The sequence below is a fragment of the Lepidochelys kempii genome, chromosome 17 (assembly GCF_965140265.1).
Source record: "Lepidochelys kempii isolate rLepKem1 chromosome 17, rLepKem1.hap2, whole genome shotgun sequence".
NCBI classification, from domain to species: domain Eukaryota; kingdom Metazoa; phylum Chordata; order Testudines; family Cheloniidae; genus Lepidochelys; species Lepidochelys kempii.
The window spans coordinates 1,747,462-1,762,169 of record NC_133272.1 but is presented as its reverse complement, the minus strand read 5'-3'; the positions used below and the strand labels follow the sequence as shown (position 1 = coordinate 1,762,169).

At 53.7% G+C, this 14,708-nt stretch overlaps 1 protein-coding gene across 6 annotated transcripts in view; it reads left to right on the top strand.

Moving 5' to 3' along the window:
- FLOT2 (flotillin 2) overlaps nt 1-13,914 on the top strand; it is a 31,293-nt gene extending 17,379 nt beyond the window's left edge. For all 6 annotated transcript variants that reach the window (XM_073315928.1, XM_073315930.1, XM_073315933.1 and 3 more), the window contains 8 exons: nt 5,757-5,880; nt 6,291-6,409; nt 6,917-7,030; nt 7,137-7,256; nt 8,777-8,991; nt 9,254-9,437; nt 9,747-9,896; nt 10,408-13,914. In XM_073315928.1, the coding sequence (XP_073172029.1) occupies nt 5,757-5,880; nt 6,291-6,409; nt 6,917-7,030; nt 7,137-7,256; nt 8,777-8,991; nt 9,254-9,437; nt 9,747-9,896; nt 10,408-10,446 (1,065 nt within the window). In that variant the 3' untranslated portion in view covers nt 10,447-13,914. The remainder of the gene's footprint in view (nt 1-5,756; nt 5,881-6,290; nt 6,410-6,916; nt 7,031-7,136; nt 7,257-8,776; nt 8,992-9,253; nt 9,438-9,746; nt 9,897-10,407) is intronic.
- Nucleotides 13,915-14,708: the final 794 nt, after the last annotated feature.

Below are 14,708 nucleotides of genomic sequence, written 5' to 3'. Positions count from 1 at the left end.
TTCGACTTCATGCCTGCTGAAAATTCCTTTAATTGTTTGAATGGTATTTGAAAAAAATCACATGCTGTGGCTGTGCCCTATGTGACAGGCTGGAGGTATGTGGGGTTCAAATCATAAACTCCGTTTGGTGTTATGATGCCATTTGGACTGTAAACTTCCTGTCACTTATGTATTGTGACCTCCATCCAAGACATGCTGGGAAAACGAGTCTGGTCCTGACAGAGGCAGTCTATTCTGGGCACCGTGCTTTGTTAGGGGGTGGGACACCTCCTAGAGGGTCCTCCGCTCTAAATGGTTCTTCTGTACAGGAACAAGAAGTTTGCTGCCAGGAGGACTCACTACACACCAACCTAAACAACAGCTGGGACAGCTGCAGTTTCTCCACTTGACCAGTTAAGAGGAGAGACTTCAGTTAAGGAGGGGGTTCTGTGAGCTCAGAGGCCTTGTGACTGTTGCATTCAAAAGACAAGGCCAAGCTGGCAGGAAGAGGTGCCTGGCCTAAGGATGCTAACACCAAAGCCAGGTCACACAGGAGTGGTGAGATCGAACTGGGGGGTTGCATATGGGAGTGTTTCCATAAATCTGTAACCCTTCGCTTTTTAAGAATCCACTGTTAGTGGTTACAGAGATTCTTTGGTTGAGCTGGTGTTCCTTGCTTTACTGCCACGTCATCCCTGCAACCAGAGCTCCCACAGCCAGGTGGACCCTGGGGAAACGTGTCTAAGCAGCGGGGGGCTGAGGCACTGGTTCCAGGGTCAAGGCAGCTGGACTGCAGGGTCCCTCTACCCAAGAGGGGTGTCAGATATGATGTCCATCTCTGGGAGTGCACCTGAGATGCAGAGCTAAGAGCAGTGTCCCAGTGCTGAAGCACAAGGGATTCAGTGACTCGATTGCACTGAAATGGCTCTTTTATGAAGGGAAGCTGTTGGAAGACGCACAGCGGCGGTTGATCTTGGTTCGTGCTGTGCATTCTGCTGTCGAGTCTGTACAATTGTTTGTGGTATTTGCAAGAGTCCTGGTCTGAAGCCCAGGCTGAATGTGCTAAGACAGCTGACTTGAGCAGGGACTCTGCATTGCATGGCCCTTGCGACCCCCTCTTGTGTGACAACCACAGATTGCTCTCTTGGAAATAAGGCAATCTCACAGCTGGAGTACTGCATGCAGGTCTGGGCACTCCATCTCAAAAAGGATATATTAGACTTGGAAAAGGTACAGAGAAGAGCAACAAAAATGATTAAGGGTATGGAACAGCTTCTGTATGAGGAGATTAAAAGACTTGGACTGGTCAGTTTAGAAAAGAGACGACCAAGGGGGATATACAGTCATTAATGATGTGGAGAAAGTAAACAAGGAATTGTTGTTTTACCCCTTCATGTAACAGAAGAACCAGGGGTCACGCAGTGAAATTAGTAGTTGGTGGGTGTAAAACAAACACAAGGAAGTATTTCTTCACACAATCACAGTTTCCCTATGGAACTTGTTGCCAGGGGATGTTGTGAAGGCCAAAAGTATAACTGGGTTCAAAAAAGAATTAGTCATTCAGGACAGGTCCGTCAATGGCTGTTAGTCGAGACGGTCAGAGACACAACCCAGGCTCCAGTTGCCACTAAACCTCCAATTGCCGAAAGTTGGGACTGGACAACAAAGGATGGATCACTGAATAATTGCCTTGTTGTGTTCATTCCCTCTGAAGCATCCAGCACTGGCCACTGATGGAAGACAGGATACTGATCTAGACGGACCATTGGTCCAACCCAGAATGTCATTTTCATATTCTTATGACTCCAAGATCACTTTCTTGAGTGGCATCAGCTAATTTAGACCCCGTCATTTTGTACATGCAGTTGGGATTGTTTTCCAACATGCATTACTTTTCACTTCTCAACGTTGAATTTCATCTGCCGTTTTCTTGCCCGGTCGCCCAGTGTAGTGAGATCTCTTTGTAACTCTTCACAGTCAGCTTTGGACTTAACTATCCTGAGTAATTTAGAATTGTCTGCAAACTTTGCCACCTCCCTACTTACCCCCTTTTCCAGATCATTTATGATTAGATGTAAGGGTCGTTTCAGAGAACTGCAATGCCCTTTCCTCTCCCAGCACTAAGTCTGCACCCTCTGCCTGGGCAGCGTGCTTGTTATACTGACAGAACTGCACAGGATCGTTTCAGGGGACAAGACAAGATGTCACGTTTATTGTAACACAATTTGATTTATGACCAATAACCAATATCTAATACCTGTGTATATACACCCCCCCCCAAATGTTCTGCAGCTGCTGTATAGTTACCAGTCCTGAATGTAGCTTGAGTTTGTAGCTTGTGGCGGCTAACTGGCCAGGAAAGCTGGGCACAAGGAAGGGCTGGGTCTCTGTTGGGCGCGCACCAATGCCCTTCCATGTTGGCAGCAGAGTGTTACCCTCCAAAGTCTTCCATCTCACCCATCCTTTTTGTAGGCTTCAGTTTGAATCCAGAGTCTATAGGTCTTGCTGTGTCACGCTGCCTCTGGGTCCGATGTGATTGATCACCCGTCTATTGCAGACATGACTTTCAGCCTGGGACCTGGCTTTGATGTTTCTTCAATTGTACTTTTGTTCTTTTCTTTTGAGGGTGGACTCTTCTTGCTTTGTCAGGGCTGTTGTCTGCACCTTCAGCCGTTGGTGTTTACACTTTATTTCATCAGGACTGGCTGGGGCTGGAGGTTGAGTCCATCATCCATACATACCTCATTCACACATCTAAACTACGCTAACAAGATTACAGCAGGGTTTTGCAAAAATGGAGTTAGCATTTTAAAATGGAGTTTGGGAGAAGTTAAAATGGAGTTTGGGTTACAAGATGGGCAAGTGTAAGGAATGGCAAACAGTGAACAGAAGTTACAATATAGACAAGTACAATGAATGACCGTGAGCAGAAGTTACAATGTTGAAGCAGTGCAAGTTTCAGTGATTTAAGCAGCAATTGGATTGAAAGTGAAACTCAATTAGCCAGTTATTGGGGTACCTGGCTTATGAATGAATGTAGTTTCATTCATAAAACTTTACTTATGAAGTTATATCAATTGAGTGAACAATTAAAAACAATTTCATTGGTCAGTTCTACATGCTGAAGCCCTGAACGTTGCTCCCCTAGGTGGTAGGGTGAGACATCTAGGAAAACCCATCGAGAACTTCTGCAGCTGCGCCCCGGAAGTGCTTCGTGCAGTGCTTTGAAATTGTTGGAGGACTCTCAGCCTCAGGGCAGTGTCAGAATCTTAGCCAGTGGTAGCCGAATCCATCCTCCTTGCGGTGCTATGAATGTGGCAGCGCTGACGAGAGACCCGGCCCAGCAGGGTTTCGTTTCTCGTAATGGAATGAGGCCCTCCGCCACAAACGGCTCAATTCGAGGAGCCCAGAGCAACTTGCCAGCTGCTCAAGAGTCACCTCTAAGTAGCGTGAGAAGGTGCAGATGGCTCGAGCTGTCCTCTGTGCAGTGGCAGCCTGTGACGCATCCCGGGATACCCAGGGCTGCGAGGCACCTTGCTACCACCTGCCCTTGGCGTGAGGAAGCCTTGTCTGTGGTTGTGGATCAGCTCCCTGACTCCACCAGCCAGGCCTCACTATGTGCAGGTTAGCAGTAGGCACACACCATCCCCAGAGCGCCCGGGGGGGAGCACCCGGCCCCTGATCCACTGAACACTGAGTCCCTACTCCCAAAGGAACAGTACACACCACTTACTACTGGTCCCCTTAACACATAGCACATAGATCTCTTCATAGTGAACACAGCACGTTTATTATGGAAGAGCAGAGATTCAAATGATAGAAAGTAATTACACTGGAGACAAGGTTACATATACAAGGGAATCGTAACAGGCTTGCTAGTGTGTAAACGTAACTCACAAGACATTTCCCGGTCTCCCACAGGACAACTCGCTCCACGTCCTTTTCCCAGCGTTTTCAGCCAAGATGGCTGTGATTCCCACCCCGCCCTTCATAAGATCAAGCTCACTGGCAACTTGTCTTCACTGCCTGAAGGATGGAAGAGCATCTCTGTGCACCCCCCAGATATACCAGCCCAGACCTTTGTTCTTCATCTGAAAAGAGCCTCCCCCCACCCTCCATTTACCTCTTCCTGTTTATTTCCTTCTGAAATCTCCACAAGCTCTTCATTAACATTTGACTCGGTGTGCTAATAGACCTGTTTTGTAAGACACACAATGGTCCTCTGGGAGAGATGGTTCCCCCTCCACTCTGCAGAAGCCTGTTTCCAGGCACACTGCCTTTGCGTGACCTGCCTTTAACTAGCAGGCCTAGAGAACATCATTTTTAGAATATTACATAACTCCCGAATCTTTTTCCTACCTCCATCAGTGATTTTCGTGAGCATTTGACACAGGCTTTCAGGAGACACCTTGCCTGGCATTCTTTCAGTGAACCCCGGGGATCCCTATATCACTGTGTACCCCTGTGCCCTCTGCTAGTTGGCATCAGGAGATCCCTGGGTCACATAACCCATGGAAACTTCAGGTCACAGCATGCAATGCTTCACCGTAGTAATCAGCAGTGGGCACTCAGATTAAGATGGAGCATTGCATGTTGGGATCTGCTTTTTCCATGAGCTGCAGCTCTCTGTTAACAAAAGGCAGCTACATGCTAGATTAATAGAACTCCACGGCCATGCCGTTAGCACGGCGTGGCAGCAGCTGCAGTGTGTGCCTGGGGTCTCCACAGGGTAACGTGCTCCGTAAGGTTTGAATTTAAACTAAGTTTATCTTAAAAGAGCATGTCCCATACCAAGAGAACCATCTCGGAGCCCGGCGGGTACATGGATCTTGGATTATCTTAATGGAAAAGCTGCTGGGAGTTGAAAGTTGTTGTGTTTTACTGCAGAGAGATTGCAAGAGAGCTTGACCTGACCAGTGACCTTGTCATGATGATTCCTTGGTCGGACCCAGTTCCCCCAGGGGCCTCCAGGGGTGACTGTACCCTTTGGGGAGACGACGGTCTCGTCTCCCAGTAGTGAGCTGGACTGCCATGACAGGCTGAGCTCCTCATCTGGGCCGCTTGCAGGCTTGGCTGGCAAACTTCTTGTGATGGGCAGGGTCAGAGCCCAGCAGACCCCGTGTCTGATGGCCCGCCCCGGGTGCCGTTTCTCATTTGGAACGTGACTTGGAACATTGATTTCCAAGTGCTCCTTGGACAAATCTGGGTTTTTCTCATTCTCCGGCGTTTGTGTTTGTGGAAGGAGTAGCCCTAGCGAAGGAAGAGCGAGAAGCAGGAAGGTAATTAAATGTGCATTGTACGTTGCTCCTTGGGTAAACCTCTCTCTCATGTATTTTGGTATCTTCATGGTAATGGTGGCCTTGGTCAGGTCACCTCTGCAATACTTTTCACCTGTTAGGTTTGATTGGGTCCTGTTGGCGTGCGCACTGGACCAGCTTCTGGCACTGGCCAGTGGAGTCACCTACTATTGCTGCACTGACGTGGAGGTGACTGCAGTGATCCACCCTGCAGAGGGCAGCTGTAGTCATGGGTTTGGAGAGGTCTCTGTCTCTGCTCTCCATCTCTGCTCGCTCTGCAGCAGCCGTTCCGTAGCAGCAATGACTGCCAGTGCTCGTTCAGCTGTGTGTCCTGCACTCTTGCTGTTGGTGCTAAGGAAATAGCCGGGTCCCCTGGAGTGCCTGGAGCTTGGGAGGCCCTGGTGGCAATGCTGCTGCTGTTGCCGGGTGCCTGTTCCTCTAGACTGACCTTTATCTCACTGTTCCCTCTCCTCTCTCCAGGTGAAAATAATGACCGAGAGCGAGCTGCTGGCTGTGGCGTGTGAGCAGTTCTTGGGGAAGAACGTCCAAGACATTAAGAACGTGGTCCTTCAAACGCTGGAGGGGCATCTGCGATCCATCCTAGGTGTGGTGCAACTACCCTGCCGCTGACGTCACAGTAGCCAGCGCCTTGAACGGCGTTTCCCCTCTGCGTGTGCAGCTCTCGGTGGCTGCTTCCCTCGCTGCCCTCTGGGTGCTAGAGAAACAAGCTAAGCTTTTCAGCATCACTCTGAACAACTGCTTTTCATAGTCGGAGTTTCTGGCATCTTCCTCATCATGGGAAAGTGTGAAATTGAGATGTAGGCAGGCCTGGCGAAGCCTGGGCAAATGTTTGTGCTGTCGCATCCAAACCTGACCCCCCTTTTCCCAGCTCTTGAACAGCTGGGAGATAACATGGGGCCTCTCATTCCCTGGTACCTCCTAAGCTTACTGCCCACCTATTGTGCTTTTCCCATTGTTCGTGCAATAGCGCTTTGGCTTTGTTTCCTTTTCCAGGCACCCTGACAGTTGAACAGATCTATCAGGACAGGGATCAGTTTGCCAAGCTGGTGCGGGAGGTGGCAGCTCCAGACGTGGGCCGCATGGGCATCGAGATCCTGAGCTTTACCATCAAGGTACAGCCGGGCAAAGGGAACCCCACAGCTGGACAAGGAGAACCCACTGGGCCAATTGGCAATGCTTCTGGGGCAGTAACCTATCGGTCCTAACTTCTTTGGAAAGGTCTCTGTAGGATTTACAGTCTGCCTGTGCCCTGCTAGAGTTTCCATAACAGCAGCTGCAGACTGGTATAAAATATGGGCCATACATTCAGTTCTCTGTATGCAAAGTGCTGGAATTCAGCGCCCCACCAGGGCTGGCTCTGTAAACATAGCTGCAGTTCCCCTATCATGTGGGAGTCACAAGAGCATTGCACAGAGAGCTCCTCTGCCTCCTCAGCGTGGTAACCTTCCCCCTTTTGCATCTCTTCAGTTCCCAGGCAGGCTGGCAAGGCAGGTTTGCATATCCTGGAGCGAAGCGGCTGCTTTGTTGTTGTGAGCACTGGGTGCTCTGGGAAGGAGGGGTGGGGGTCTGGGATGGAATGACTTGCCGTAGATGATTTTGAAGTATCTCCCTCTGTCTAGGATGTGTACGATAAGGTGGAATATCTAAGCTCTCTGGGTAAGACTCAAACAGCCGTTGTTCAGAGAGATGCCGACATTGGCGTGGCAGAGGCTGAGCGAGATGCCGGCATTCGGGTACGTTCAGCAGCAGTCCCCCAAAGGGAGTGTCATCCTTCAGCTGCTTGCCAAGGCTGCTGATGTCCTCGCGTATCTGAGTGTGTGGTGTGATTCCTTCCTGCAGGAGGCCGAGTGCAAGAGGGAAATGCTGGACGTCAAGTTCATGTCAGACACTAAAACGGCCGATTCCAAACGGGCCTTTGAGATGCAGAAGGCTGCCTTCAGCCAGGAGATTAACATTAAGGTGAGAGCGTCCTGCTTCCCCCTGGCTGGACTTCTGACTTGGAGATCAATAGCAGTGGGTTCTTTCTAGCTGCCCTTCTCTGGGGTCTGTGGTTAGTCATCTTTTCTCCCTTTTTACACTGATAAATGCTGAAGATGTCGCTTGTCAAACAGATTTGTAGACTCTACATTCCAGGTTAGTTGCAGTATTGGCAAATCCTTTGAGTAAGAAACCGTAGGTTCCCCAGGCCTGGCAGCTCTGCAGATGTGTTGGATGCTTAGGGTGATGTGTACTGCCTCAGAAGGGAGGAAGAGAAATGCTCAGAGCACCTGAACTGGCTGGTTCATTAGCCACGAGGTGCAAGAAAAGGTGGGGTCAGTTTCCCAGTTAGACAAGTGCTGCCTTAGCCTGAGGTTTCCCAAGTGGAATCCAACTGGCCCTGATGTGTTCTGGTGCTTGTCAGCCACTAGCTCCTGGAAGTGAGGGGGACAAGGGGCTGGGCACATGGAGAAAGTCTGAGCAAAAGCTGTGGAGAAAGTCTGAGCAAAGCTGGGCAGTCGCTGGCCCAGCAGAGTTCTGAGTGCTCCTCACAGCACGTTCCTCCCCTCCCATATCGGGGGGGCTAGCTGGGACTGGGGGAGAGCGGAGTGGAAGAGTGTTCCAAGGGACAGGACACGGGCTCCTCCAAGCCCTGCTTGGGACTAGCTGGTAGGGAGAACACCTCGCTGTGACTCCAGCTCCCAGGATGGGACAGGGAGGATTCCCTTCAGGAGAGAGGGAGCGTCTTTGATTTCCCAAGAGAGCAGTTACCTCTTCTCTGCAGGCTCTTACACCTCTTAGGCCGAGGCCACTCACTCTGGGCGGTGAGGCATTTGCAGGTCATCCTGTCTCCTCTCCGCCAAGGTCCTTCTGCTTCCCTTGCTGGTGAAGGCAGCAATGTCAATCTGTCACTGGGTCAGCGGCCAAGCTTTTCTGTTCAGTTAGGGTTAAGGGTGGGCACGAAGAGCCTTTGTAAATGGACAAGTGGGTCAGGGCTGGAAATCCTGAAGTGACTTTGTGTTCTCAGTTGCAATAGCAAGGGAAGAACAATGCTGCTGATCTCCTCAGAGCCAGGTTCAGAGCTCCTGCTCCCACTACAGATGCAGACATCGCAAACTCCTAAAATAGCCCAGGGAGCTGTATTCCTTCCCCATATTGGGGAAAGCGAGGGCAGCAGCTGCTGCAAGGGGAAACTGTCACCTCTCGAGCTTGCTGACTGGGTGAGTGAGTGAGGTTGGGAGAAAGTCTGGAATCAGGTGACCTTTGAGAAGGGGGAGCGCTGCGCTCCAGCCATCCATTAATCCCTGGTGCTGGGGCAGTCACTTGAGCTCTGGGGTTGTCTAGATCAGGATATCCAGCGTCCTAGGAGGCAGATAGCACAAGGAGGGGTTCCCCTTCTTCATGCCTCTGAGGTCTCAGCTAGGCTTGGGCAGGCAGAACTAACAGCTTTGTAAGCTAAGCCTTTGGAGTCCCGGCTGTGTGCTGTTCCCCTCTGTGTACAGACTGCCGAAGCCCAGCTGGCCTATGAGCTGCAGGGTGCCCGGGAGCAGCAGAAGATCCGCCAGGAGGAGATTGAGATCGAGGTGGTGCAGCGCAGGAAGCAGATTGACGTTGAGGAGAAGGAGATCATCCGGATGGACAAGGAGCTGACAGCCACCATCAAGCGGCCGGCAGAGGCCGAGGCACACCGCATGCAGCAGATCGCCGAGGGCGAGAAGTGAGTGGCCCAGCGGGTACAGGTGCCCAAACTCAGTCTGGCAGCATGCGAAGAGCCTGAGTTGCATGGGAGCAAATGTAGCTACCTTTGAGTTGAACCCTGCACTGGGAGCAGTGGGAGTCCCAGCATGCTGAGCCTGGCCCAGGGGGCTCTCGAGGGCCCTTCCGACCCCTACTATACAGAAGCCCTCCTATCCACAGCAGCGCACTGCTAAGGAGCGGGACTCTGGGCTCTTTCCAAGGAGGGGTTGTTTCCTTTCCAGGGTGAAGCAGGTTCTCATTGCACAGGCCGAAGCAGAGAAGATTCGCAAAATTGGTGAGGCAGAGGCCTCTGTCATCGAAGCCATTGGGAAAGCAGACGCGAAGAAAATGAAGCTGAAGGCAGAGGCTTACCAGCAGTACGGTGACGCGGCCAAGATGGCTTTGGTGCTGGATGCTCTGCCACAGGTGAGAGGCTCAAACGCCAGTCGCTGAGCCAGCCTCTCTGCAGGGAGGGGGCTGTGGGAAAGGTCGGTGAAAGGTTTGGCTCTGCTGCGCCTGTGAATCGCACCGTGCCGGCGCCTGGTGGCTAAGTCCTGGGCCAGATCGGGTGCTCAGAGCCTTCCTGCAGTCAGGCACCAATGGGGACATGCTTGCAGGTGTACTTTTATACCTGAACCTTTTTGAAGTCTGGCCAGCAAGTTTGCAAGCAGCCCCCTCCTGCTGGAAAAGAAGGTCCCTGGTTCATTCTGATCTCCTTCCCCTGCGCCTCCACAGATCGCTGCCAAGGTGGCCGCTCCGCTAGCTAAAGTGGACGAGGTTGTTATCCTCAGTGGTGACAATAACAAGGTGACGTCTGATCTGAACCGTCTGCTGGCTGAGATCCCCGCATCTGTGCATGCCCTCACTGGCGTCGATCTGTCCAAGGTGAGCTGGGACCAGCGGGGCTGTCACATGGAGAGCTGAGGCCTCTTCCCACTTCAGGGGACCTGCCCTTAGCTTTCTTTGTGGTTTTATTACATATCCACAGCACCAGTTAGAAACCCCTTCGATCCTACCCCTCCCTACACCCTTTGAATGTTATCGGACTGAGGAAGCTCTCCACTGCTCTGACCAACATTGCTTGGGGGGTCACTGTGCAGAGTTGGTGGCCCCACACTCCTGGCCAAGTCATGGCTGCAGTTCCTGGAAGGGAACAAGGGAGATCCCTTCCCATGATGTGCTGTGGGGGCAGAAGGGGGCTTTCAGTGTGCCCTCCACCTCTCAAAGCTCAAACCTGTGTCTCTGATGTCTTCCCCTCTCCCTGACGGCTTTCTCCCCGTCGTCCCCAGCCTTTGTTCTGGCTGCAGAGTCTCAGCCCGAGAGCCTGGGGCTGGCTCTCTCACCTTCCGTGTCCCACTGCAATGCTCTTAACAGCTTCTCTCCTCCCACCCTGCAGATCCCCCTGATCCAGAAAGCCACGGGAGCCCAGGCATGAGGCCGCCAGTCCAAAGCTAGTGACGACAACTCCCCGTTATGCACTCTTACTTCAACTGCCTTTAACACTTGGGAAATCCTTTTATATCAGAGACAATTGGAAGTTCATTTTTAAGCTCTGGTGCCTTATTTTGTAGGACCAGAATGATGCATGTTAAATTGGTCTCTTTTTCTTAAGGGGAATTTATTTTGTAAGTTTAATTGTGTGTTGTATTAGTCTGGAGTATCGATTTGAATCCTCGGTTATAATTGGCAGCTTGTCTGGTCTTGCAATCTTGGTGCCTTGAAGTTCTCTGTCCTCTGTTTGGAGCTCAGGGGCAGAGAGGCCGAGAGGGGTGAGCTGGAAGCCCGGGGGCTCAGGGAGGATTCACTGGGGCAGTGAGGAGTGTGGATGGAGGGGTTTGCAAACTTCTTCCTTAGGGCAGAAGCCTGTTTCTGTAGTGTTCTCGGTGCGTGGAGCTGCTGGAAGAGAACCCTGAGCAGGACGTCCTCTTGTCTGCCCAAGTTACAAATGTGATCTAGCGAGTCCCACGTCCTTTCGCTCACAACTGCTTTTGTGCTCACCCGCTGGCTGGCCTCCCCCCTGTACATTACCCCCAGGGCATGCAAAGCATAGCAAGATTGCCCTGAGCCAAGCCCCCAGGACCACTCTGAGTTCTGAAGGGCCCAGTCCAGGCTAGCGCTTGAGAGAGGAGCCACCCTCGGGCGACTTCTTACTCAATGCATGAGTTCTATCAGAGCCTGCTGAGATCTGCCCAGCCAACTGCATTGTCAGGGTGCAGGTCTCAGGGCCTGCCTGTGGCCATGCCATGCTGCTGCATACGTGGGACTTAATCCGGGGGCCACGGTTCCTCCACTGCTTGATTCAGTCTCAGAATGTAGCTGCTGAGTGGCTACAGTGAGTTCTCTCGGCAGATCTCCGCTCAGGGCCTGCTTGAGAGCAGCCAGAGCCCTGGGGCCAAGTGTGGGATGAGCACTGCTCCGGGAGCGCCCCTTTCTCTCCTGGCTGTTGCCTGCGGTGCACAGTGGCATGGCTGGAAGCGTGGTGAGTACAGGCTCTCTAGTGTGTGTCAGGCAGCTGCCTGCTCCCGTGGGAAAACTGCTTGCAGCCCCACCAGATTGAGTCTGTCAGTCAGCGGGGTGAAGCCAGCCTACTGTCCCAGGTGTGTTGCAGACCCTGCCCTGATGCTGGGAAAGAAACTGCTCCTGTGGGAAGCCAGCTGCCGTTCTGGAAGGGCCACGGAAGTCACGGCTCTGCTGGCTCCCTTTTGTACACAGCCTCTGAACGGCTTCTCTCAGCAGCCGGCAAGGCCCAGCCCAGACACTGCAGGGGGCAGTGTAGCCCCTTGGCTCCCTTCATCTGGGCCCTGAGGTGCAGCCTGCAGGGGCACTGGGTTGCGGAAGGTTTGATCTGGCTGGAGCTGTGCATGCTGGGCCCTGTGCTCTCCAGGCTCAGGATGGTGGGTAGCCAGGGTGCCAGTGTCCCCGCAGCCTGGACACTGCAGTTAAAATGCCGGAGCTGCTGTCCGTCAGCACTCCCGCTGGTACAGGTGCAACAGGGACTGGCCGTGTAGGCACAGCCAGGGGGCACGAGGAGGGATCTGGGCGTGGTGGGGCTGTAACCCCTCGCCCGGGTCGGGGGGTTCCGGGGCTGTAATCCAAACACTGCCTGATTGTTGGTTGTTTTAATTTTGTTGAGCACGTGGCCCAGAATCCTAGCTCCATGTCCCACGCTCTCCCTGCCATTCCCCCCGGCTGCCCTCCTTTGGCATGGTTTGCAGGGGGCAACTGGCTCTCACAGAAGGACTTGGTCACAGAGGCAGACTGTGCAGCTCCAGCTGTCAGGCGCTGTGGATTTCAGTCCTGGGGGTCCCCTCTGAAGCTGTGTGTAAAGGCACAGAGCCCCAGTCATGCTATGTGGTGGCCGTGGCAGCAGCAGGCGGGAAAGCAGCTGGCCCCTGCTGCAGGCAGAGGATGAGTACCGTGTGAGGTGTCACTCGCGTCCCAAAGCTGTTGTAATCCTGGGCTGCTGTGTAGCAGCTTTTCCTGTCCCTTGGTGTGACTGATCCCGCTGCTGTAGGTGCCAAGCTGTGCCAACGGCCACTCTGCTGCTGCCAAAGTGTCTTCTCCTACCAGTGGTAGCCAAGGCTTGTGTCCTTGTGTCTCCTTGTGCCCTCTCTTGCCAGCTCCTCTTCCCCTGGTGGTTTGTCCAGCTCAGGGTGGGCACAGCCGTGCGTGGGTCGCTCCCCCCAGCAGAAGGGCCTCACGCCAGGGCTCTTGGTGCTGCTTGACCTGCCTCGGGGTTGTCTCAGTTGTTTTATAGACAGCTAGCCTGTGCGGGGTGGTGTGCTGGTCGGAGTGTTCTTGCCCTGGTTGGAGTTGATCTGCGTTATAGGGACCAATCCGGAAGCTTCACAGGCCCAAAGAGGGGTGGGGGATTAAACTAGGGGAAACTGTGCATGGCAGTAGGCCTTGAAAATGCTCTGACCTCCAGTCTCTCACGTTATCAGGTTAGCAAGGACGCAGGCACCGTGGCCGGCGGGCAAAGGAATCAGCATAACAATAAAGCTGCTGGTGGTGGTGAACTGGGGGGCCCAAGGCCTAGTGCCCACAGGGCCAGTGCCCATTCTCCCCCTGCCCTCAGTCCTCACCCACAGCCCCCTGCTGCTCTGCTCCTGGGGCCTGCAGTGTGAATCCTACGCTGAAGTACAGTGCCCGCTTCTGTGACAGCCCCTGGCACATGGACACCAGTTTCTTTCCTTGCCAAAGTCAAACTCCCCAGGTCTGCAGAGGAGACTGTCTACTGCTGCCTGCAGCTAGTTACGTTTCTTCCTCCTCCCTGCCCCGGCTGGGTCAGCACGAGGGGCTCTGGCTGTCTTGTGTGTCCCGTGGAAGACCCTCCTTGCAGAGCAATCTCGTGGCTTTGACGGGGAATGCCCTGGTTTCCCACCATCTGTGTCTTTCCTCAACACTGTTCTGGCCGTGGGGCGGCTTGTGAAAAACTGTCCGAGTTGTGTGCGCTCTGGCAGGCTGCTACCCATCTCCCTGCAGCTGGGAAGGTGCCTCCCTCTTTGGGAGCTGGGGGGTGAGTTCAAGGATGTGACTGGATGTGTAATGTAGAGCTGAAAGTGGGTCTGGCCGGATTTCCATGGGGAAACACGAGGAATGAAGGAATGTCCGGCCTCCTGGGGCTTCTCTCAGGGCTGAGGCTAGCTCTGCATCGGGAGGGAGGAGCTAGCTGGACAACAGGAGGGGAAGGGATGGGTTTATCTGCTGGCTTGCGCGTATGCCCCAGACACACTACTCTGTATATCTGGAACTAGCTTATTGCGACGGCAGGCCAGGAGCTGACTGCTCTGTAAAGGCTGTTCGTATCTGCATGTAAATTGTGCATGCCACAGCGCTGCTGCTATGTTACATACTGTGTAATAAAGAGGCAGCATGTCCATGCTGCACTGGCTGTCGGTCATGCCCTGCTCGGACTCCTTCCTTCTCTGTTGCAGGGCAGGCTCCACTTCCCCTCAGGCCCCAGCAGGCGGAGGGAAGGGTCTGCTTGTCCTCTGCCTCCCACTGACCCCACAGCTGCTGCGGGAGTTAGGTGGAGGAGCCGGCGGACACAGGCAGTTTGCAGGGGCTGGCCTGCAGGCAGCATTCAAAGGGCCAGCTTTGCCCTGAGAACTGGCCTCATCCCAAGCCTGCTCTGGGACCCACAACTCTTCAGCTGGGCCAGAACTCTCCCTCTTTCTCTCTTATCAGGCCCAGGTGGGCAGCCTTGGGCTTCTTGCCAAGCTCACCTGTGTTTCCTACAGGGTAGCACTGCCGGTTTCAAGCTGGGAGCCCAGCCTCATACCAGCTGCTGGTAGATGGCAGGAGGAAGCCACTGTGGATGGGTGCATCACTGCACCAGAGGGGCCCCAGCTCGCATTTCGCCTCCAAGGCGACCACCTTGGCCAGCCTCGCAGAGTCCATGGCAGAGGTGAGGAGAATCCTGCCACCCTCGGGCCTGGTCCTGGCCCTGACCACTCAGCCACACTGCCCTCCACGTCCAAGTGGATTTACCAGGCTGCTGCCAACAAGCTCATCTTCCCTAGGTGACTCAGGCAGCAGAGTCTACTGAGCCCAGGGGAAGCATCCCACAGCTCCACGTGCCCCAGGCTGGCGGTGCTGCCTGCCCTTAGCCAGGGCTTCTGCTGCCCCAAAGGGGTAGTTAATCCCTGTTCCAGGCAGCACTGCCGGAGCCCTGACACCAGACGGAGCCTGAGG